Source organism: Musca autumnalis, unplaced genomic scaffold (assembly GCF_047663935.1).
Source record: "Musca autumnalis isolate F117 unplaced genomic scaffold, ASM4766393v1 scaffold_4, whole genome shotgun sequence".
In the NCBI taxonomy this organism is placed as follows: domain Eukaryota; kingdom Metazoa; phylum Arthropoda; class Insecta; order Diptera; family Muscidae; genus Musca; species Musca autumnalis.
Genome location: NW_027411977.1, coordinates 128,741,517 through 128,768,247, shown reverse-complemented (window position 1 = coordinate 128,768,247; position 26,731 = coordinate 128,741,517). Strand labels below are relative to the sequence as shown.

Genomic DNA, 26,731 nt, shown 5'->3' with positions numbered 1-26,731 from the left:
CATGACTTCTTTCACTCAAAAATATGTAGTCCGAAATCACTTGCACTCATGTTTCCTCTACTTCTTTGGCTACAAACATTTTGTTGGGTAATTTTATTAGCCCAACAAATTACAAATTTGGACTAAACATTTTATTCCTGATTGGTGAAAATCCGCAACCAAAGCAATGGTGCAAAATGCCATGACAAAGAACTGATGCAAGATGCTATGACAAAGAACTGGTGCAAAATGCCTTGCCTTTGAACTGGTGCAACAAGCTATGACAATGAATTGGTGCAAAATGCCATGACAATGAATTGGCTAAAGCGTGTGACACTCCCTTGTAAATGTCATTGGTGATTCACCTGAATTTTTAACGATGACAAGTCACTTGCACTCATGATTTGTCATCGAACATTTTGCTGGGTAAATACGACAAGTTCTCAGCGATCAAAATTGTTCGCCCTTCCGGAAATTATAAAATTCATACTTTTCATAAAAATATAGCGAAATTTATGTGATGGTTGTACCCCACGTATTGAGTGGTAAAGTTCAAAAAACGCATGCAGCTTCCATTGTCATGGTTAGTACATACATACATATATAGTATATCCCATTCACTTACACATTTCAATTTTATGCAGTTACAACAGAGAACATTGACTGGCGGTGGGTGTGTTTTCATACGGGTAATTACTTTTTGCCAAAGGAAAACAATGGCATCAAACAATTATCCAATTAAATGACATCAACAAGGGTTTTTGTAGGAGTCAGAGAAGTTGTTGTTATTCTTGAAATAAAAAATTAAAAACCCCTACCGAAAAAAACTTTATCCTGCAAACTTATTTAAAGACATACATTTTATTAAAATCTCTTACACATAAAAAGAATACGAATTTCGAAGAAAACCCTATTAAAGGACGTTTAATGTTAACTAACAAAATGATAAGAAAAAAATTCAAAATATCAGAAAAGGTCACTGAGTTTTAAAGCACAGCTTCCAAGAAAAATGTTTTTTTTTTTCTTTTGAGTAGCATTAAGTTCGAACATGTTACAGGTCTCAAGTTTTATTTATAAACTTCTGTTTACTTTGCAGACGAGTTCACATCACAAAAGAAACCTTGAAATGTCTCGATGGTGATTATGAAGTGGAAGTGGGCAATGGTGCGGAACGTAATTCATATCTAAAGGATCATCAAATCGAAACATATTTAATTGTACCAGGGGATATTTATAGACCGGTAAATAAGATAATTTAATGTGAAGTAATTAATTTTTCATTTTCCAGAATGAATACTAAGTCATACAAATTGTAAAGACTAGACATACTGTATTGTGAAATAGTTCGAACAAAATTAATTTGGACTAAAAATAATATTAACGAACAACATGATAAAAACAATTTTCAAACAAAGCAAAGACTATGATTGTTTCCCATGGAAATTTTCATCAATAAAATGGTTAACAATGTATTATAATATTGTTGTGATATCGCTACAACAAAGGTTAACTCCATCTATTGACAATTGAGTTGTCTCGTCTTTTCATTTTATGTCTTTGATACGTAGCCCTAGATCACTTTCAGTTATAAAATAACCAACTGGAATTGTTATTTCATATTAACATTTAAATATATTTTCTTAACATTAGAATAAGAAATCACGCAATCGTTTGCAAGTAAACGGTAATATCTCTAAAGAGTTAAGAATGATGGGTCTCGGAAGTATGCAGAAAAATTGCTCTAAGTAAGTTATATTGAATATAAAAATTTGTTTCATTCGTAACATACGGTCCGTTATGTGACGCTTTGCGCGTTGAAAACAACAACCACATGAAAAATGTGTAAGTGATGCCAAGTTTGTTCTTGAAGTTTTCATGTGGTTGTTGTAACGCAACGCTCAACTCGCCGTATGTGCCGGCCTTAAGCAATGTGTAATATTAAAGTTTTTACTTTGTATATCTTTTCGTCCGAAAATAGATTCGGTTTTGGTGATAGTAATGAATCAGCTAAGGATCCAGAAGATGAAGTCAACGAATATCTAATGAGGGCTATCGATGCTCGTAGTATAGACCATTTAAGAGCTGAACATTGTAAATCGATTTTACTCTCCTTTAAGGAACACAACCTGGAGCGAAAGGTAAATACATTTTAATAGAAGTAAGAACGGCTTTAAGTTCGGCCGGGCCGAACTTGTTACACCCTCCACCACAAGTGGTATTTAAGTAAAATGGAACAATTAGTTTCATTTCGTTTATGAAGAAGACTTAATACCAAATTTCAGCAATTTCGGTAAAATAATGTCGTTAACCTTCAAAATACCGAAATTCGGGAGGTACCGTTCTATGGGGGCTATATTAAAACGTCGATTTGTACCGACAATTTTCTGGCGTAAAGTTTTTAGACTCAAAGAAAACTAAATACCAAATGTCCGATATTTCAGTAAAATAATGTCGCTAAAACCTAAAAAATACCGTTAATAAAGAGGAACGCTTCTATGGGGGATATAGGAAGACGTGAACCTATACTGATAATTCTTTTCTGGAACATTTTATAACCCCATGAAAGACTAAATAACAAATTTCAGTAATTTCGGTGGGATATTGACGTCACATCTTTCACAATTACGAAAATCGGGAGGTACCGTTCTATGGGGGCTATATCGAAACGTGGATCTATACCGACGAAATTCAGTCGGAAAGGGGTTTACTTCCAACGTAGACTAAATACCAAATCTCAGCTATTTCGGTGGGTTGTTGTGGCCACAACCTTCAAAATACCGAAAATCGGGAGGTACCGTTCTATGGGGGCTATATGAAGGCGGGGACCTAACCGACAAATTTCATATGGAAAGTTTTATACCTCAAATGAGGACTAAATACCAAATTTCAATACTTTCGGAGGAATATTGAGGCCACCACCTTCAAAATACCGGAAATTGGGAGGTACCGTTCTTTGGGGGGCTATATGAAGGCGTGGACCCATACCAACAATTCTGGGGGGAAATTTTATACCTCCAACGAAGGCTAAGTACCAATTTTCAGCCATTTCGGTGTGATAATGAAGCTAAAACTATCAAAATACCGAAAATCGGGTGGTACCGATCTATGGGGGCTGTATTAAGGCGTGGACTTGTACCAACAAATTTCTAGGGGAAAGATTTATACCCCCAACGATGACTAAATACCAAATCTTAGCCACTTCGGATGAATATTGAGGCCACAAACTTCAAAATACCGAAAATCGGGAAGTAACGTTCTATTGGGGCTATACGAAGGCGTGGACCTATACCGACAAATTTAGAGGTGAAAGTTGAGTACACCCAACGAAGACTAAATATAAAGTTTCAGCCATTGCAATGGATTATGATGGCCATAACCTTCAAAATACCGAAAATCGGGAGGTACTGTTCTATGGAGGCTATATGAAGGCGCGGACCTGTACCGACAAATTTCTCGGTGAAAGTTTCGTTCTCCAACGAAGACTAAATACCATATTTCAGCCATTTCGAAGGAATATTGGGGCCACAATTTTCAAAATACCGAAAATCGGGAAGTACCGTTCTTTGAGGGCTATATGAAGGCATGGAACCATACCAACAAAATTCTGGGGGAAAGTTTCATACCCCCAACGAAGACTAAGTACCAAATTTCAGCCATTTCGTTGTGGTAATGAAGCTAAAGCCTTCAAAGTACCGAAAATCGGGTGGTACCAATCCTTTTGCAATACCAAACATCCTAGGAGTAATAGAAACATCTATACCAAATTTCAAAGCTCTATCTTAAAAATTGCGAGCTGTATTATGATTTCAGCAAACGGACGTAAGGACGGACATGGTTATATTGACTCAGAATTTTACCCTGATCAAGAAGTAAAATTTCAATCGGCAACTTAAAACGCGTTTTTCTCGAAACTTGATTTTTTTCGAGATCAGCATAAAATTCTAAGTAGATATAACGATGTCCGTCTGTCTGTACGTCCGTCTGTTGAAATCAAGATACAGCTCCCAATTTTGAAGATAGAGCCTTATAATTTGTTATTGAAGTTAATATTTCACCTGGGATCATTGAAAATGGGCCATATCGGTCCACGTTTTGATATAGCTACCATAGAACAGTACCTCCCGATTTTCGGGTACCTCCCGATATTGTCGGTCCAGGTCTTCATATAGCTCCCCATAGAACGGAACCTATAGATTTTCGGTATTTTGAAGGTTGCGTTCTCAATATCCCACCGAAATGGCGAAATTTTGTATTTAGTGTTAGCAGGGGTTGCAAAACTTTCCACCTGAAATGCCTTAAATTTGGTATTTAGTCTTCGATGGGGTTATACAACTTTCCACCTGCAACTTGCCGGAAAGGTTTACGTTTTCATATAGCCGCCCATAGAACGGCACCTCTAGATTTTCGGCATTTTGAAGGTTGTGTCCTCCATATCCCACCAAAACTTTCCACCTGAAATTTGTCGTTATAGGTTCACGCCTTCATATAGCCTTCATAGACCACTATCTCCCGATTTTCGGTACTTTGAGGGTTGTGGCCTCAATATCCCACCGAAATGCCTGAAATTTGGTATTTAGTCTTCGTTGGGGGTATACAACTTCCCACCTGCAACTTCTCGGTAAAGGTCTTCGCCTTCACCCAGCCCCATTGAACGGCACCTCCCGATTTTCGGTATTTGGAAGGTTGTGGCCCTTATCCTGAAATTTGGTATTTAGTATTAGATATGGGTTTAAAACTTGTCTACAGATAATTGTGGGTATAGATGCAAGTTTTAATATAGCATCCATAGAAAAGTTATTACGGGTTCTTAGATTTGTAAGTACTAGGATACCGCTCGATTTGAAGGATTAGTTTACTGTAGTGACTCAAACTTGGCACTTCTCAATGGATAGAGAAGCTCCAAGAAATAAATTATCAATATAGATTCATCTTTTGATATATTCCCAATATGAGGGTACCTCTAGATTTTATGTAGTTTGAAGGTTTTACACTACGGTTATAACTTTTTTGCAATTTTTGCAAATATCAAAAATACCACCGCATAGCCGTGTAGAGAATGAAAAACTACTGTTAAATCGGTTGATTTTTTTCTCTATCGCGAAAAAAGTTTCTGCACCAAATGCATTGAAGTCAGTAATGCATTATTTAATTTTATTTGTTATAATGACATATACGCTTTTTGTATTAACTTATTAATAGTTTTAATCTAATTTAAGATCAATGTCGAACCATTCTGGACCAATTAGTTATCAAATCGCGATATTTCAGACCATTTTTTGCACCTTTGGCAATATTTAAATTTTTTGTTTTTCTTTATAAACTCGCGAATTTTTTGTTTATATTTATTGTACCTATCGGACAAGAGAATATGTGGTCATTTGCAACGAATTCGCGAAAGTTACAGACTGTTTTTAATGAATATGCCTGTTATTCAAACAAAGCAAATTTAAATTTTTAAATAGAAAACATATCAAAAGGGCTGTTGTAATCGCAGTCAGTGCGGAAACTTTTTTCACCGAATCGAACTAAAACAAGCGTTTTCGTTATCAGGACAATATTTCGCACATGGTACTGGCGTGGTATTTTTTGGTTAAATCCCTATTGTACACACATTGTACAAATGTAATGACTCTAATATAGTATATCGGATTCTGAATTGGTAGAAAACATGGATGTCTCATTGGTATTAAACCTTGTTTACAAGAAAGTTTTTACGGAATGAAGATACTTTTTTAAATATGTTACAAAACGACTGAACCGATTTTCCTGTGTCTCCAACCTTGCGTACTTATTTGGGTGCCGAAAGACACGACCACGCCCACTATTTAAATATGTTATATGTATCTACAAAACTACTGAATGGATTTTTATGAGCTTTGAAGACAATGTTTGTCCCATGGCACTATAGGTAATTTGGTCTGTTTTTTAGGCAATAATTAATAACGGTGGACTTATAAATTGTTAATGATTTATATACTAAAGTGGACTAAAACAAAGAATTATACAGTAGAATTCGGTTATAACGAACATCGCTTAGAAGAAACTACTTTTATAACTAACAACGTTTTTTGTTCCCATAAAATTTTCCTTATGATTTGAACACACTTCCCACGGTGTGACTTAACCAAATTTAAATGAAAGGTGCTTACACCTGGGAAATTTTTGCAGATTCTGAAACTTCAATGCTCATAGATGAGAAATATCAGGAAACAAAAAATCGCCGGAGGGATTTTCAAATAAATCGTGATTTAAGTTCACATTTTTAGGGGTTCTTTAGGTTTTCACGAGTTTGCTTGGAAACCGCGATTTCTATGTAAATGGGCCTAAAGAAAATGTTATACACTGTGTGACGACGTATTTTCTACTTTGAAGCTGGGGTATGCTCAGCGGGAGGCCAGGGTCGTCACAAACATTTATTTTGATTTAGAGACATTAGAGAGAGAAACACATCAGCTGATTTCCTTTTTTTATAATACGTTATAAACACACTTTATTAACTATTTTTATCACACTTAACATTACACATATTTAACACTGCATCGTTGTTCTGACACTCAATATACAGGACCAGAGAGGGTCGGGCAAGTTTATAAGAAGAAATTCTGGCACGTGATGATATGCTAGACGAATCAGGTTTGATAAGGCTTGTACACGACGACAGCGGGACACAACAGCAGCGGCTCGATGAATCTGACGACAGGACCGATGGCAGCGACTCGTTGAATGACGACTGTGCAATTGGCATATGTTTTGCGCAGCAGTGGCCCGACAAATGCTGGAGGTACGGCGATTGGCAGCGACGTAAGCAAGGACAGCAACGGTGTCCGGATGTAACAGTGGCGGTCTGGTACGCGCTGAGGTGTTGTCGCAACGTCGAGGTTCGTTTTACAACCCCACTCGACGAGACAGACACTATTTCTACAGCGCGTCGAGGTTCGTTTGCACCCCACTCGACGAGACAGACACTATTTCTACGGTGTGTCGAGGTTCGTTTTACAACCCCACTCGACGGGACAAGCACTAATTCTTCTGCGCGTCGAGGTTCGTTTGCACCCCACTCGACGAGACAGACACTATTTCCACAATGCGTCGAGGTTCGTTTTACAACCCCACTCGACGGGACAAACACTAATTTTTCTGCGCGTCGAGGTTCGTTTTCACACCACTCGACTACGTAGAAACTACTATCTACCGTATTTTCCACAGAGTCAAGGTTTTGTTTTGCAACACCACTTGACTACGCAGAAACTACCATCTACTCTACTCCCACAAAAGCCAAGGTTTTGTTTTCACACCACTTGACTTGACACCAACAGACGACTGCCCCGATTGTCTCTGAAGCACCTCCTTTTATACCTGCTGATGATGCCAGCTGACTGCTTGTTGACAGATTGTTTATGTTCGTCCACATTGCCGCTAGGAGGACTCATTCATCAGGTTAATGCTCTTCGTCACCGCTAGAGGGCATTTCGCCCGTTAAATTTGAATTTAACATTTGAAATAATTACAGTTTAATATAGCATCACTATTTAATGTAATCAAAAACGAGTACCCACGACTTTTGAGCGTTACATAGCCCCTCTTCTTCCCTCTGATTTTTCTTGTTTCCAGGGAGAGCATTCTCTAGACTGTTAATGTTCAACGGTAGGAAGCATAGGGGAAAATCATCGGTGATATTCGCCTCTTACCATTCAACTATCTTTCGCCTAAGGCGAACCGGATCGAAGATAGGAGGCCTCAGCAGAGGGTCGAAAATGGACCTTCACTTCTCCATCGTTGGCTATGTTAATGCGGTACTGTTTTCCTTGTACTTTAATCAGTTTGCGATACCGATGACATTCTTTTCTTATGTTTAATAACCGGTTCACAAAAGTGGTTAGGGCTGTTGGGAAATTTTGTTCCTCCACGCGATGCCACTTATGTTTTTGATGTTGTTCTGCTGGTAATACAATTGTAAACATAGTTGACGTCGATTCTTCATGTTGAGCTGCTTTGGCCTGCATGAAGATTGCATTACTATGTGTTTGACTTGGATGTAGGCTATTGGGAGATGGATTTGATGTATGAACCTTTGCGGCGGTGGATACTATACATTTTGGAGTAATTACAGATGTGTTTGAGGGTGGCCTACAGGTGGAGAGCCTTGTGCTGGAAGATCTGTGTGAGCAGCTATTTACTGCTGTGTTAGATGAACATACGGAAGAGGAATCCGACGATGCACGAGAAAATGACACAATGACTTTGCCCGCGGTTTTAGGATTTCTGTTCCTTTTACTCAAATTCCGTGGTACTTTGAAACTGTGTGCATCTGTGCTTTTAGGACTACTAACTAAATTCTCATTTCTTAAACGATTTAGCTTTTTGTCGGCTGGTTGCAATGGATAAACATCCTGTTTAGGTACTTTTTCTAATTGCAGATATTTTCTGCCGTGGTACCCTTCTCCATTCTTATTTTGAACACGAGTAGTAGGAAATCCATATGGACCCTTTGATGGTTTCTCCCATCCGCGATCGTTCAGCTGCCTGACTTTCTCATCGACTGTGGCTTTTATCGACGGATTCCGATGGACGTATCTTACTTTGATTGCACAACCATCTGTCATTACAATTTTATGTTCCGGGATGTTGGATAGACGTTGAGTAGGTTGCAGTTTTCCCAACAGTTCCTTACCACGAACATCTTTAAAAATATCTCGTCCTTTGCGAGTTAACTTTTTATTACCCACTTTACGATTATGTAGCCCAGTTGGTTCGTATTGAATTGATTCGTTTACGTCAGTTTGAACACCGGTTTCTTCAGTAGCAATAGTGCAATGTTCAGCTTGTTTGGTTGATTTACATAACTTCACGCTGAGTCCTGAGCACTGAATTGTTGTGGGAAATCGTTTCAAAAATTCCAAACCCAGTATTATGTCTTCCTTCATGTGGGGCATAATAAGAAATGGAACGGAAGCACTTTTGTTTCCAAAAGTAATGAAAAGCTCCGTGCATTTATTTACATTTACTATGGTGCAATCTGCCAGAACAACATTAGCTATTTGTCTCTTGCAGATTGGTTTCTTCTTCAGGCGATCGACAAATTCCTTTTTAATGAAACAACTGGTGGCCCCAGTATCCACAGTGGCGGTGACCAGTCCTTCTATGAGTACTTTTGCCGTAAGTCGATGTTCCTCCCATTTAAACGAGGTACCGTTTCCTCCATGTCTTTTGGCAGGGGGAACGTGTTCTTGTGAATCATCGGTTCTATGAGTATCCTGCATACGCTCATTTTGTATTTTCGTTCGAAAAAAATTTTGTTTGGAATGGTCGGTATTTCGAGCAGTATAAGGCTGGTTTCGCGATGGTTCGTAACGTCCTGGATGCGGAATACTTTCCTTATCCTCAGCTAGTTTAACCAATTCCGCAAGTGATTTGAAATCTCTGCGTCTAATATACCATTGGTACTCCGGGTGTGAATTTCTGAATATGCGTTCTAATTTTTCCTCTTCTGTCATTTCTGAGTGTTTCATGAGATTTTGAATGGCTAGTAAATATTCTTTGAATGCTTCTCTGGGCCTCTGGATCCTTTTCAGAATTTCGTCATCCAATTTCTCAAAATATCTCGGAGGCAGGAAGAAGTTTAGAAAATCTCTTTTGAAGGTACCCCATGTTGTCCAATGACCATTATTATTTCTGAGCCATATTAGAGATTTGTCTTCCAGTAATTCGGGCATGAAAGTAATTAATTGATGTAAGTCAACGCTGTACATTAAGGCGAGTTCTTCCACTCGTTCGACGAACTCTAGAGGATCCTTACCCTTATCGAACTTAATATTCCATTTATGGATTTGATCTCGAATTTCTTGTGGCGGTTGAACTTTAGTGGGTTCTGTCTTCTTAGCTGGAGATCGTGCATTTAACGTTGTGGGTGCATTCAAACTGTCATGCTTAGCCTGTAGCTCTAATAATCGGGATAGGTCTTCTCCTTCGTGGTCTAAACTTAAGAACATCGCCCACCGCTTGCGTAGGTCGTCCACTTTTCCAGAGGCATCCAGTTGAAATTCCATTAGATACGCAATTAGGTTATATCCCCAGGAAACTCGCAACATTTTGTCGTATTTTGACTTTTTATTTTATTTCACAAATATTGTTAAATAACGTCTTTAAATATATTTGTTGTTTTTCCCCTGGCTGTGATAAGATATTTTTTGTTTTTGGGTTGTTTAACGATCACTTAATTTGATATTCATAATTTCCATCTTTATTCCGTTTATCCTAGTATAGCTTTCACACGATAGACTTTAAGTTTTTTTTTTTTATTTGTTTTTTGTTATTTGATGCGCTCTCTCTTTTTAATGTCCCTGCTCGGGCGCCATTGTGACGACGTATTTTCTACTTTGAAGCTGGGGTATGCTCAGCGGGAGGCCAGGGTCGTCACAAACATTTATTTTGATTTAGAGACATTAGAGAGAGAAACACATCAGCTGATTTCCTTTTTTTATAATACGTTATAAACACACTTTATTAACTATTTTTATCACACTTAACATTACACATATTTAACACTGCATCGTTGTTCTGACACTCAATATACAGGACCAGAGAGGGTCGGGCAAGTTTATAAGAAGAAATTCTGGCACGTGATGATATGCTAGACGAATCAGGTTTGATAAGGCTTGTACACGACGACAGCGGGACACAACAGCAGCGGCTCGATGAATCTGACGACAGGACCGATGGCAGCGACTCGTTGAATGACGACTGTGCAATGGGCATATGTTTTGCGCAGCAGTGGCCCGACAAATGCTGGAGGTACGGCGATTGGCAGCGACGTAAGCACAGCAACGGTGTCCGGATGTAACAGTGGCGGTCTGGTACGCGCTGAGGTGTTGTCGCAACGTCGAGGTTCGTTTTACAACCCCACTCGACGAGACAGACACTATTTCTACAGCGCGTCGAGGTTCGTTTGCACCCCACTCGACGAGACAGACACTATTTCTACGGTGTGTCGAGGTTCGTTTTACAACCCCACTCGACGGGACAAGCACTAATTCTTCTGCGCGTCGAGGTTCGTTTGCACCCCACTCGACGAGACAGACACTATTTCCACAATGCGTCGAGGTTCGTTTTGCAACCCCACTCGACGGGACAAACACTAATTTTTCTGCGCGTCGAGGTTCGTTTTCACACCACTCGACTACGTAGAAACTACTATCTACCGTATTTTCCACAGAGTCAAGGTTTTGTTTTGCAACACCACTTGACTACGCAGAAACTACCATCTACTCTACTCCCACAAAAGCCAAGGTTTTGTTTTCACACCACTTGACTCAACAACCGCCAACAGACGACTGCCCCGATTGTCTCTGAAGCACCTCCTTTTATACCTGCTGATGATGCCAGCTGACTGCTTGTTGACAGATTGTTTATGTTCGTCAGCATTGCCGCTAGGAGGACTCATTCATCAGGTTAATGCTCTTCGTCACCGCTAGAGGGCATTTCGCCCGTTAAATTTGAATTTAACATTTGAAATAATTACAGTTTAATATAGCATCACTATTTAATGTAATCAAAAACGAGTACCCACGACTTTTGAGCGTTACAACTGAAAGAAAAAGCTTCATAATATAAACGAAATCTTACGTTCCATCAATGAAATTTGTCATTGATTTTGAGCCAACGTAGAGCTTCATTGAATAAACGAAAAAAGTTTCATTGAGTTTCATTGAAGTAAAATTAACGAATTTGTTCATTATTGCAATGAAACTTCTTCATTGATGCAATGAAATCTCTTCATTAATGCAATGAAACTTCTTCATAGGTGCAATGAAATATCTTCATTAATGAAATGAAACTTTTTCATTGATGCAATGAAACCTCTTCATTAGTGCAATGAAACTTCTTCATTGATGCAATGAAACCTTTTCATTAGTACAATGAAACCTCTTCATTAATGCAATGAAACTTCTTCAGTATTGCAATGAAATACTTTCATTAATTCAATGAAATACTTTCATTAATGTAATGAAATATTTTCATTAGTGTAATGAAATACTTTCACTAACGTAAAAAAATAATTTCATTAATGCAATGAAGCCTAACGTTGGCTCAAAATCAATGATACATTTCATTGATGTAACGTAAGATTTCAATTATTTTATGAAGTCATTTCATACTCACGTAATGCATAAAAATTAAGTCAACGCTAAATATGTTTAATTCATTTTATTGCAATTAGTTTTGACCATGGATACAATACTTCATTTTTGATTCCTTAGGTATTAACTAAATACATTAATGATACCATTGGTCGTTGTCATCTGTAAGTAAAATTGAAAGAATAAACAATTTGTTACTAGTTAACTGGTTTTCTACACAATAACTTACCTTCATATTTTGCCCCTCAGTCATCCCCTGTGTACTTCCATGATGTTGGGATACAGCATACAAAGTTCACATAAAACAACTGTACATAAAAAACTACATGAAAGAGTTTTAGTTTAATATTTGTATTTTCTTTTCACATTAAATACTTCATACCTACTTTCAACGAAGTTTTTGATCCTATTGGGCGTTGTCATCATTAAGTAAAATTGAAAATCATAAAAACTGTGAGTAATTTATTTGTCTTTATTTGTCGCTGGACACCAAACTCTTGGCATTTTCTCCGTCATTCCATTATTCTTTAGATTTTCTATTGATTGCATCTATTACAAAGAGAAAAACCAAATAAATGTAAATTCACTTATATAAACAAATGAATACATAAAACTTAACAGAAATAGTTTGTCCAATATTTACATACTTACTTTTCTAAGTTAAAAACACGAATCGTAAAATTTTTATTCATCCGCACTTGGCGGCGTTATAATGTCAACTAAAACAATGTTGTTGACAATTTGCTGATCAACTTTTTGGCAGACAGGGTTGTTTTGCCTAATCTTGTTTTCTGCTTGTTAAACGCACACTCGCACATTCACACCGCACAGCTAGAATTTATTTCATAACAACAATGAAATACATAACAAGGAACGACAGAGAATAACATACCGAGAGAATAAGCCTTGATACCCAAGTAGAAAAAATGAGACAAAGATTTTAATGAGAATGAATATGTATGTATATCAAAGCCAATCGCTAGTAAAGCAAGTAAGGAATTTTTGTACAGTTACGCTTTTAGAGACGATGTGATTCTATATACACATATGTATGATTGTGGAAAATTTAAAACATTTGTTTAATAAAGAAAAATAATAAGAAGAATTATGAATATAAAAGGGTCATAATATAGATAAGATTTCAGACCCTTTTTTCATTCCGCAAAATAGTATTGAGAGCTTCAGAAATGTTTCAATTATTTAATGAAACTCTTGCATTTATGTAATGAAAATGTTTTATTTATTCAATGAAATTGTTTCATTTATTTAATGAAACTATTTCATTTATTTAATGAAACTATATCATTAATTTTTGGAGCCAACTAAAAACATCAAATACATAAAATTTTCCACAATTTTCTTAAAAGATGTTTGAATACTACTTTTTTTAAGCACATACTATTTAGCATAGTTTCAATACTCACATATTTTTTAAAATTTAAAGAAATTAGAAGTTTCATTACATCAATGAAATACGTTTCATTTCTTTAATGAAACCAAAAATCATTAAATTTTAGTTAACGTAAGGTTTCATAGCATTAACTAAACATTTCATTGTATTAATGTAACATTTCATAGCATCAATGAAAAATAATCAATGAAACCCGTTCATTGATAGAACGAAGCATTTTTCTTTCAGAGTAGTTGTGAAAATTTTTAACAAGATTGACCTATATGATATTTTCGTAGGTTTTACCGTTTTTGAGATATAGATGTTCAAATTGAGACAATTCACTGACTGAATCGCCTCCTTATAAAACAATATCATGCTCAGTGCGCCTTAACTAACTTTTGATGAAAACCGCTTACACATGTGAAGATTTCGCGGATTCTAAAACAGCAATGTGCATAAATAAGAAAAATAAAAAAACCGAAAAAATCGCCCGAGGGATTTTAAAATAAATCGCGATCAAAATTCACAATTTTAGGGTTTTTTCGATTTTGCTTGGAAACCGCAAGTCGTATCGAAATGAGTCTAAAGAAAATCTTGTAGCTTTGAAAATTCTGTACAAGACTTACCTTTAGGTTTTTTCGTAATTTTTACCATTTTTGAGATATAGAGGTTTAGTTCAAAGTTTTAGGTTTTTATCTTAAGTCTTCAAGATTTTGCTTGGAAACCGCAAGTCATATCAAAATGGGACTAAAGATTGGATGATTTATTTTTTCCTAGGTTGTACCATTTTCAAGATATATAAGTTTAATTTGGGAAATTGCAGTAATGACATTGTTTTATTAGGAGGCGATACAGTCAGTGCATTGTCTCAATTTGATCTTCAATATCTAAAAAACGGTAAAGCCTACGAAAATATCATTAATGTCAATATAGTGGAGAATTTTCACAGCTACAACATTTTCTTTAGGCCCATTTACATAGGACTCGCGGTTTCTAAGCAAAATCGTGAAAACCTAAAGAACCCCTAAAAATGTGAACTTAAATCGTGATTTATTTGAAAATCCCTCCGGCGATTTTTTTGTTTCCTGATATTTCTCATCTATGAGCATTGTAGTTTCAGAATCTGCAAAAACTTCTTAGGTGTAAGCACCTTCCATTTAAAATTAGTTAAGGCGCACCGTGTTCCAACTTCTTAAAACGACCCCGAACAAAACGAACAAAATATTTCATCCCGCTACTAGAATTTGTTACAACTTGTAAGTATATTCAGCCCTGCTTCGGAGCACAAGCCGATATTAAATTAATAATATTAAAAATTAAGCTGAAATAAGTATTTTACAAACGAACACGTTTATAACGAATGCCGGATATAACGAACACATTTTGTTGTTCCTACCGCTTATTCTTATTTTACATATTTTATTCATTCCAATCCAATGAACCCGGTTAAAACAAAAAACACGGTTATAACGAACTAAAATGTTAATCCGCCTAAAAACCGTGAAACCTTAAAAATGTTGATTCACAAAGAGCTCCTCATAAACATTGCATGTTTGAAACGACCAAATAAATCGTGTAAACGGGACGCCTATTAAACTATAAAACTACAATGTTGTAAAAAAATATTTTCTTAGGTTGTATCCTATATGCCGATTTATTCCGAAGTAACAAACATTTCAAAAAAAATTTATATCTTAACATTGAAAGTACACACCTCGACCATTCTATATATGTGTTTGGTTGTTACCAAATTCTTACAAATTGCCTTCAAATTCTGCTCTGAGTTTTAATCCTTTTAAATATACATTTATTATACCCTCAGCCTTTAGGCTAAGGAGGGTATATACACTTTGATACGATGAAAATGTGCCTCATCGAAATAATGGTTTTAGACCCCAAGTATGTTTGGACGAAATGTGTTTCAGACAATTTGGAGTCGATCTAGCCATGTCCGTCCGTCTGTCTGTCTGTCCTGCTGGCTGGCGCGCGATAACTCTCGAACGGATTAACCGATTCGGTTCAAATTTTGGCTTTCGTAATATTTTGCCCAAACTTAGTTTAGGTTCGAAGATGAGCTACATCGGTCCACTCCTTCCGGTACCTCCCCCACAAAAGTTCGAAAATGTTCGGAAAGTTTGTGCGCACGATAATTCTTGAAGGGAGTGACTGATTTGGTCCATACTTTGTATAGCGTAAACCTTCTACCAGAGTAATATGAGGTTCCAATATTGTCTCAATAGGTCGTCTCCTTCGGGTACCTCCCACACAAAATTTCGGAAAAGTTCAGTTTAGGGCCATCTCGCGAATTGCTTTGATTTTTGTTTTAGCAACTTGTATTCACTGCCCTCCATACGACGGTACAAGTTTCATCAGGGGCAAGTCCATACTTCCTGATAAAATAGCATGAAAGTTGCAAAAAAACCCTATGACACCGTGTGAGGTGGTTGGAGCGCAAGATAACTCTCGAACGGATCTGCCGATTCGGTCCAAAATAGGGCCATAGTAATATTTTGTTCAAATATAGTTTAAGTTTCAAGATAAGCCATATCGGTCCACTCCTTCAGGTACCTCCCCCACAAAAGTTCAAAAATGTTCGGAAAAATTGTTCGTACGGTAACTCTTGAAGGGAGTGGCCGAATTGGTCTATACTTTAAACATCCTAATATATCTACCAGATATAAATCAGGTTCAAATATGGACTATACTTGTCCACTTCATCCGGTACCTCCCACACAAAATTTCGGATAAGTTCACTTTAAGACCTAATATCGAATCACTTTGATTTTTGTCGAAGCAACTTGCATTCGCTGCCTCAATTACGATTTTAATCGTGTTTTCAGTGGCAAGTCAATACTTTTTGAGCAAACAGCCCGAAGAGTGTAAAAACCCCCTATGGCACCACATGTTGTGGCTGGAGATCCACTTCCATAACGGTCAATGTCGATCCATTCCTTTTAGTATCTCCTCCGCAAAACTTTTGATCTTTATCCTAATTAACATTTTTGTCGGTTCAAATGCCCAAAATTTCCCCTAAATACATAGGTATTTTGGGAAACAATTGTTTCAATATACATAGGCTGAGGGTTTATCTCCGTCGGCAAAGCCGACTGATACTTTTTTACTTGTTTTTTTATTATTTAATTTTGCCTTCAAAATTTTGATTTTGACTTCGAATTATAACGCGAGTTTAGAATATTTTTGAAAGCAAATTACATATCCTTATACTTTGACATGTTTTTTCTTCAAATCTTATTAGAAAACTCGCGTTATTAAAAGCGCAAAAATCGACTTTTTGCTTAAAAACCTGTCCATATTACCTACAGTGCATGGTGAAAATAGAATATATATAAAAACTAAACTCTAAACTTTTTCTGTTGAATTTTACAATGATAATGATAGGCAATAAGATGCGACACAAAAATGCGTAATTTTCAACAGCTTTGTTGTTGTAAGATTTTACGCAAAATGTGCTTAAAATTTATACATTTTGAGTTGCGATTTTAGACACAATTTATTTACAATTTTCTTTGTAAATGTATGCAAAGGTACCCAAATAATTTCTGAATATGTTAATTAAAACTACATTTTGAATACGACGAAAGAAATGTTTTATTTATATAAAAACATAACTTATTTAATTAAAAATATTAATAAAAGTATATATATGTACGGGTATGATCTGACACTTCACGCCTCAAGCATTTTGTTCACCTCATTTACTCCTATTTTTTGCGAATTTCTTGAGGTTAGGCATTTAAAAAGAAGGGTACATCCTAGTCCGTCCATAAAATACTCGAAAAATGAGCGTAAATGGGGTGAACAAGCTGCTTGAGACGTGAAGTGAGAGGTGAAGTGTGTCTTAGAACATTCCCGAAATAAAAATAGGTAAAAAACTTTTTAAGTTAAACGGTTTTATGTTAAACATACATTGCAATGTTTAAGATAAATGTACTAAAAAAAAATAATAAAATAGATACAGTCGTGGGAATTATAAACATATGCATAGACTAGACTAAAATAAAACCGTGGGGCACGTCAATTGTCTACAAATTATCGACTTAATGTGCGATAGAAGAATCGTTCAATTCGTCGTTAGGCATTTGGGCCGCAGACGGTGAGGAAATTACTTACTATTTTCTTGCTCATGGAAATTCCAATAGTTATACACTCCATGTAAATAAAAGAGATGTTTCAACTAGTTTATCGTTGGACATTCACACTGCTGGCTGGCGAGGAATCGTTTTACTGCTCGTAGTTTGTCTTTAATCGACAAAGTACTACTCGCTCACCACTATGAAACCCTAAAACTCGCTTATAATCGGGCTTGCTAGCTTGTTTGCACATTCTATCCCTACTTATCACACGTCCATCGCTGTCGGTTGAACAACTACCTTATTATAGTGTAACATTACAAAACGAACATTTTGATCAACGATTGTAGACAATTGACGTGCCCCACGGTTTTATTTTAGTCTAGTCTATGCATATGTTTATAATTCCCACGACTGTATCTATTTTATTATTTTTTGGTTTTTAGTACATTTATCTTAAACATTGCAATGTATGTTTAACATAAAACCGTTTAACTTAAAAAGTTTTTTACCTATTTTTATTTTCTAGTTTTTAGTTTTTATTTCGCATTCTGTTTAATTCGTTTAGTGCTTCATTATTGCAAGGTTTCTTGCCCGTTAGTTTATTGCAGTCCAACTCCTCTATACGTAGTCCCTGCAAAGATCTTACTCTACTAAGAGCCACGTAGTCTTGACCTTCTTCAAACAGTTTCACACCTAAGTATACGACTGCGTGTTCCACAGTGCTGCCCTGCATTTTATGTATTGTAGAAGCCCATGATAGTTGTAAAGGCAACACACATCTGTGTGTATCGCTCCCGTTGTTTTGTTAACCTGGCTTCATATTCTTCAGGCGTTTCTGACGCTATCATCTGTGTGTATCGCTCACGTTGCTTTGTTAACCCATATTCTTCAGGCGTTTCTGACGCCGTCAATTGTGTATATCGCTGACGTTGCTTTTTTAACCTGGCCTCATATTGCACAGGTGTTTTTGACGCTAATTGTTCCCGTCGTTTCTGTAATCGACTATTTCTATCACCTTCACTTTCTTTAGCTCGTTTTTCTTTATACTTTTCTTTCGCTTTTGAAACCCTTGTTTACGTTGTGTTGCAGTTTCTGTTTTATTTGTGTTTGTATTTTTTATATTTTTTTTTACTATTTTGTTCCCACGAGTAATGGACATTTAAACGGTCAACCCCGCCAGAGGTCCAATAAAGGGGCAAGGCTATGTACAACAAGATGCGCCTGAGTCTTGAGGGGAAAACGCTAACGACATATCATTTTTATCCACCCTAATGCCATACAGTTCTTGGCGCGTTTTAACCTTTCACCTTAACTTGGGTGGTGTACCGCTAACGACGTGTACCCTAACGCCACACAGTCCTCAACACGATAAAAAATCTTGACTTGGGTGGTGGATTCAGGCTGGATTAATCAGATACCTAAATTACAGATTCAATTTCTAAATTTAAATCTTAATTATACGCCATTTAGTGGCTGCGCCCATCTTAAATATTGAGGTTGTATAGTGCACTGTATTATTCTTGTCAAGCCCTTTTATTTGATACCCATATTGGTGGGATTGATAAAAAATTTTTATTAGCCATTTGGTAGCGGCGGCCATCTTAGATTTCAATTTTGCATAGTAATTTGTATTCTACTTGTTGAGACCTTTTATTTGATACCCATGTTGATGGGATTGATAAAACCTAAGTTATCCGCCATTTTGTAGAGGCCGCTATCTTGGATTTCAATTTTTTATAGTATATTGTATTCTGCTTGTTGAGCCCTTTCATTTGATACCCATATTGATGGGATTGATAAAACCTACGTTATCCGCCATTTTGTAGCGGCCGCCATCTTGGATTTCAATTTTTTATAATATATTGTATTCTGCTTGTTGAGCCCTTTCATTTAATACCCATATTGATGGGATTGATAAAACCTACGTTATCCGCCATTTTGTAGCGGCGGCCATCTTGAATTTATAATGATAATGATGATTCCGCCTTCGGGGAGCATAGCTGAGTGCTGCCGGACGCGTCCACAGGTTGCGGATAGTGGGATGCCCAGTAGATATATTGGGTAGCTGCGAATCAAATAAGCAGTCGCGGACAGCTCAGTAAATGTCCGAGTGCCTAAGATCCCTGGTTTGACGAGGCGAGAATTTGGCGCCCCTTAAATAACCAATACCACGCATATAGGGACATTAGTTTCCTGCGAGCGGGCGTCTGCTTGTATCAAACGGCTCGCTATATAAACGTGTATACATATAGCCGGGATGGTGGCTACAAACTGGCAGCCCCAGTACCATCATAGGATACGATGGACCAATCACTCATCTATCTGAAACATAAACCGAAACTAATGCAAGAGAAACAGAAACTAAATCAACCGGAACGATGACGACCTTTAGCAAACGAAACCGGATAAGAGTAGGACAATGGAACGTTCGCACATTAAGGGAACCTTCAAGGCTTGCCCAACTAGAAGAGCAGATAAAAAAATACAACATTGCCGTATTGGGTGTAAGCGAAATGCGATGGCCTGGAAAGGGCGAGATAATATCCGCAAATGAAAACCATATATTGTTCAGTGGACATGAAACAAGGAGCGAATACGGTGTTGGCTTTATACTAAGCAAAGATTTGCGTAAAACTCTTTATTCATGGAGCCCAATTTCCGAACGTATCATAATGGCCCGTTTCTACAGTGATGTCAAAAAATATGTTACGATTGTGCAATGTTTTGCACCTACTGAGGACACCGAAGAAGAAATCAAGGACCAATTTTACAATCAGTTAACTGCCACTATCCATAAGGTAGCAAAGCGTGACATACTTCTACTGACAGGGGACTTTAATGCAAAAATTGGCAGTAACAATCATGGCATATCCGAAATCATGGGAAAACACGGCTTGGGAATAAAAAACAACAATGGGGAACGATTTATTGAATTTTGTCAAACATTTCAGCTTGTTATAGGCGGTTCATTATTTCCACACAGGGATATCCATAAATATACATGGACGTCACCAAATGCTTACACAAAAAATCAAATTGACCACATTTGCATAGGCCGTAAATGGAGAGGGTCGTTAATGGACGTGCGCACCAACAGAGGTGCTGATATTGACAGCGACCATGAGCTAGTGGTTGCGACTATGAAAATAAAGCTGAGGAGAATATACAAGAAGAGTCAGAACAAAATACCAAAACGCTTTAATGTATCAAAATTGAAAATCAGCCAGAAGAGAGATGATGTCGGAAACGCGCTAAGAGATTGCGTACCGAAAACAAACACCACATGGGATGACACGTATAAAGCAATTGTAAATATAGCGAAGGACAAAATTGGTTACAATGAGAAAACAGAAAGAAAAGCATGGATATCAGAAAACACGTGGAACTTAATCAAAGAGCGTAATAATATGAAAATTCAAAAAAATACCAACCCCATTTTTCAAACAAGATATTCCAATCTAGCGAAAAAAGTCAAAAGAGCTGCGAGAAAGGACAAAAGGAAATACTTGGATGCAATGGCCAGCGAGGCGGAAGCAGCGGCAGGGGCAAATAACATGAAAGAATTGCATCAAATTATCAACCAATTATCAAATAAAAATGGAAACCAAAGCCATGTCGTAAAAGACAAAAATGGCAATCTCTTGACAGGCACTGCTGATCAAACACGCAGATGGAGACATCACTTCATGGAAATAAGCAATTGTGGAAACGCAAATAGTTCAGAAACCCCTGCGTCACCAAATGAGGATTATATAGTGGACCACCGAATATCATCAGAACATCCAAGCTTAGAAGAAATCGCTAGTGTAATTAAAAAACTAAAAACAAATAAATCGCCAGGAGAAGATGGTATACCCCCGGAGCTTTTACAGTCAAACCCAATCGCTTCGGCCGAATTACTATTCCCACACATATTTGAAGCATGGTCCAACGAAATATTTCCCAGCCAGTGGACAAACGGTGCCATTATAAAGCTACACAAGAAAAACGACCGGAAAGACTGTAACAATTGGAGAGGCATCACGCTACTTAACACAGTATACAAAATAGTAGCCACTATAATCAACAACAGGTTACACTGTGTGGAAGAATCTTTACGCGAAGAACAAGCTGGGTTCAGACCACATCGCAGTTGTGTGGACCAGACTAACACACTGCGCATCATAATCGAACAGTCAGTCGAATGGAGGTCCCCACTTTACTTGGTATTCGTCGACTTCAAAAAAGCATTTGATTCTGTACGACGAATTGCACATACATATAGAGAATCAACAGATAGAATACATATCGTCCTTTTGCTACCTGGGTAGCGTAATGTCAGAAGATGGAGGAATCGATAATGATGTTAATAACCGACTCAGCAAAGCACGCGCCGCCTTCGGTCGACTGAATAAAATATGGCGAGGCACACAAATTTCACTGAAGACGAAACTACGAATCTTCAACGCTTGTGTAAAATCCACCCACTTTATGGTAGCGAAACTTGGAAAACTACGACAAATGTGATCCATAGACTACAGGCATTCGTGAACAAATGCCTCCGTATAATATGTCGTATATTTTGGCCAAACCGAGTCACAAATTCTGATCTGTGGATAATGACAAGTGAAGAACCCATAATCCGCCAAATAACAAGAAGGAAGTGGAAATGGATAGGCCATACGCTACGGAAGCCGCAGCATAGTATTGCTAGAATGGCCCTAGAATGGAACCCCCAAGGTAGCAGACGTCCTGGACGACCAAGAAGCACATGGCGAAGAACGATATCGCATGAAATGGAAAAGCAAAACACAAACTTTGAAAATTTAAAAAATATTTGTTACGATAAAGTAAGATGGAATTCTCTTGTAGAAGCCCTATGTTCCCAAGCGGAATAAATAAAGGAATAAAAAAAATGAATAAACATAATTGTATTGTCACCAAAATCCAAAGTGTATACAAAATTTCAGATTAATCGGTTGACAGGAAGAGGGTGAAATTTGAATTACTAAATTTGACCCAAGAATAAATAAAACAAACGAGGTGAGCTAAATAAAACCATTTAAAAATTAATATATTTATTTATATATAAATTCTGGTTGCAGGCTTCTAAACGTTAATTAAAATTATTTATGACACTAAAAATATTTTACAGCAAAACAAACAAAAAACAGCGAATGTCACGGGCAAGGGAGTTTGTAATAAATTCCAACAACAATCACTCACAGGCAACTGTGATGATGTTTTTCAACTTACAGAACTCGATGAGTTCATAGTTGATATGTGCTGATAGTTGTTTGCAAATATTTTGTTCTGATGTTTTTTGGAATAGCCGAAAAGTGAGTTTGATTCTCATTTATTTGAGAATACTAGACACTTAAAGAGTTCGATTTTTCACTAAAAAAGGCATCATTTCAAAAAGCTGAAAGCCAATTGATAATTCCCTTCGCCGGGATGAAATCATGATATTGGTAGCGATAAGTAAAATTTTGCAACACTGTCAGTTCGTTTTGGAAAACATTACTCTCTGTAATAGAGGGTAATAAATGAAGTTAAGCCATTGGGGGAATACTCCACTTTAAGCAATCAAATTTTACAACTTTTTCGGATTTTAAGCACAAAACAATATCTTCACAATCTATCGTCCGCTTCGAACAAAGAACCACGAGCAACTAACACGTGCTTTTTTATGAGTTTTATTGTTTTTCTGCTTGTATAATACACATTTTGTTGTTGTGCAAAAATGAATTTGCTACTGTTTGTATTTAATTTCAACCACTTTCTATTGCAATTACAGCTTTTGCAACACTTTATTATTGCAATTAAGTGGTTTGTGTTTAATTTTAAGTATATTCTGTTAAAACTGCTGTTTTTGAAATAATTTGTGTTTGAAATTACACATTTCCATAAATTGCGCTATAATTTGTTAATTATTACGCACCTCCTAAAAAAGCAACAAAAAATCACAGTGATTTTCATAGCAATTTTCAACAAATAATTTAGAGTGAACATAACGGTACCACCCGATGTTAGGCATTTTGATATTGTTAGCCAAATACAATACCGAATTAGCTATAGCCTGGCATTTAGGTTTCCTGGTGGTCAAAATACTTTTCGACCAAAAATTTTGGACATATGTACATGCTATGAAATGGCCCCCATCCCCGGTATTTTGACTTTTTTAATAGTGTCTTTAGGGTTCCTAGTGTCAACGTTTTGGAATAGCCCCCAGATAACGGTATCGCCCGATTCTAGTTATTCTGACGTTTTTAACATTTTCGTATAAAAAGTTGTAAAATATGTTTAAAGGATCCTAATCTTAAATAAACAATCCTTATTTGTCAAAAAACATGCCGAAAACTATAAATTTAATATTATGAAGTTAGTAAAAACGGACCGTTTAAAATGCAAAATAAAATGAAAAAAGGCCTGACAAGAATCAGTTGTTCAACGGAGGGTTAATTTCATTTTCAGAACAAATTAGCTATAGTCCCCATATAACAACGATATGGCCAGATTGCAGGTATGTTGGCGTTTGTAGCTACATTTTCGGATCGAATTACCTATAATTTGTCATTTGTGGTTACTAGTGGTCAAAAAACAAATCTACGAAAATTATGCACAAGGGTACATGTTTTGTATAGCCCCCATATAACGGTACTGCAAAATTTCAGGTAGTTGGTAGTTCTTTAATATAAATGCAACATCTAATAACTCAAGCTAGTGCTGATGGACTCAATATGTAAGTTCATATGATTCACATTGTTCTGATTTACAAGATACATAATTCATTAGAAAAAATCAATTAGAGGAGAAAACGTTTAAAGAACAATAATTACAAAATTAAATAAAAAAACTAATTTCAAAATAATATAAAAAAACAAAATTTGTATAGAAAAAATAAATTTATAAAAAATATAAACAGAGTTTTGAATAAAAGTAACTTTTTCTTGCTTTAAAGGAGATTATTTTGAAATGAATGAATTGGTTCATATTTTGCAAAAGAGAATAGACATATATCCCATGTTTATGTTTCATTCAAAAAATAAACCAGTATTTATTGCTTTATGAATTAGGTTAATACAATGTAAAAATCTGAACATTGGAAACAATTTTTGAACACTATTCATAAATTGAATGAATTTGTTTTTTCTGTGTACCAACGAACGACATTTGATTTTTATTTATAAAGATTGGCTTCAGAAAACGTCTCCATCAAAATTTCCGCCCGATTTCAGATATTTTGAAGTTTTGATCGACATTTTCGCTCTAGTCTGGCTGTAATTTGACATTTAGAAAACGTCCCCGCCAGAAACATTCGCAAAAAAAAAACGACAACGTTTGATATCTTACTTCAGAACATTTCATGGTAGAGGGCATAAACAATATTTTTTAAGGTTGTTTTCTTGTTACTCGTTAAAAAATTAAATTTCAATGGTAATACATTAACCACTGATTTATTTTTTTTTTTTTTTGTCTTTATAGTATGCAACAGAACCTGATCGAATGTTAAGTGTATATTTTTATTGCAGTTTCATTGTTTTAGTTGGGACAACTATTATGCGCTTATGTATATTTACAAGGTCTGTATAACTAACTGCCCGACAAAAACGCCTATACTAAACATATTATAAACCACTAATGAGTATATGTATTAATTTCTTTACAGTAATGTATTTACCATTGGCATTTCCTGTCTTAGTGTAACTATTGTCATTTTGATATCTGCACTGGTGACCTGCCACAATCTCAGTATAAATGTAAGTTTAAATTGTATACAAAATATTCCCCAACAATCGTTGAAATCATTTCTCTGTTATCCACGTGTTAGAACTCACTTTGGATACTTTGAACTTTTGTTTTCCCATTTTTGTGTATTTTTGAAATTGATTTGGTTTTCGAACTTTTTCATTTCATCGTTGTTTATTCATTCCCTACACTTTCCCTTTTTGTCATTGCAGATTCCCAGTGGTATCAAACAATTTTCATTGCAAATTCACAGCAATCGCATTCTATCGCAATGTTTTGCATTCGTGACTGTTGCACTGATAGCCCTCACTACGGGACTATTGATGGTAAGTGTTGGAATTTTATTCAAATGTATTCATCTGTGGTGGCTGTTTGGTTAGTTTTGAATTGAGGCGCTCAGCACCAAAACGGCCTAACCCACATGTTAAAAAATCAAACTGACTATACAGATCTAAACGGAACCTTTTGAAATAAATACTAAAAACTCCCTATGGCACTGTATAACACTAGGTTGCACTACCTGCTAAAACAATGCAATATTGGGTTTTTTAAGTATTTATTTAAAAAAATTGTCCGATAAAATCTTTGTCGTCAGTTTGATTTTTTGGATCATGTGTGTTAGGCCGTTTTGGCGCTGAGCGCCTCATTTGTGAATTGACGTGAGAGAAGTGCAATCTCTATTTTAATCGAAATGGTCAAATGGCAAAGGGGATTAATATCACGGTTCACGGTTCATACAAAATAGCTGCATAACAACTGACAGTGTGACATATGTATGTACATATGTATATATGTATAGGGGTTATGACCTTTGGACCATTTTTTCTCAAGAAAAATCCTGCTGCACGAATGAATGAACTTTTGCCTACTAATAACTAACATAAATTTTATTACATTTAAATATTGAAAAAGGTCAAACACAAACCACTTTTAATTTATATGATATAAAATTATATATATGTAATGATATGATGTAACAATTAGTGAGAAACAAAAGGTTATGTCATTTTGGTTGCGTTGTGTGGCTCTAAAGCTTGTTTTCATATATATATCTGCATACAGTGACTTCGAAAATTGTCCAAAGTGCTGATAAAAAAAATTTTAAAATCCTTTTGTGCGGGAGGTTTCTTTATCGTATTACTTTATAATAAGGATTTTATCTAATCTTAGGTAAAAACTCATCAAAATATGATACAGGGATATGAGGTTGTAAAAATGTCATAACCCTAATGTACATATTTTAGTGCATGTATAATTTGAATTTTTTTAAATGGTACTCGAATGTGTTAAATTGAATTGATATAAAAATTGGTTCCATGTGGAAAATATATCTTAATTTAACACGAGATAATATTGACAGGTGGATTTGAAATATTTTAAAATATTTACCATTGTTTTGA

At 36.2% G+C, this 26,731-nt stretch overlaps 1 protein-coding gene and 1 long non-coding RNA gene across 3 annotated transcripts in view; one reads left to right on the top strand and one right to left on the bottom strand.

Annotated features, from left to right (window-relative positions):
- The window catches only part of LOC141402657 (adenylate cyclase type 6), a 555,913-nt gene that overhangs the window by 431,414 nt on the left and 97,768 nt on the right, over positions 1–26,731 (top strand). Inside the window, exons 16-21 of the mRNA XM_073984363.1 lie at positions 1,076–1,220; positions 1,630–1,724; positions 1,958–2,117; positions 25,068–25,165; positions 25,252–25,342; positions 25,544–25,657. Of these exons, the coding sequence (XP_073840464.1) occupies positions 1,076–1,220; positions 1,630–1,724; positions 1,958–2,117; positions 25,068–25,165; positions 25,252–25,342; positions 25,544–25,657 (703 nt within the window). The remainder of the gene's footprint in view (positions 1–1,075; positions 1,221–1,629; positions 1,725–1,957; positions 2,118–25,067; positions 25,166–25,251; positions 25,343–25,543; positions 25,658–26,731) is intronic.
- LOC141402659 (uncharacterized) lies at positions 12,346–12,904 on the bottom strand. 2 transcript variants are annotated; one of them, XR_012412689.1, is made up of 3 exons: positions 12,768–12,904; positions 12,499–12,665; positions 12,346–12,438 (listed from the first exon to the last, which is right to left on the bottom strand). It is a non-coding gene; the product is annotated as an uncharacterized lncRNA (long non-coding RNA). The 2 variants fall into 2 exon arrangements; XR_012412690.1 differs by having other exon boundaries at positions 12,503–12,665.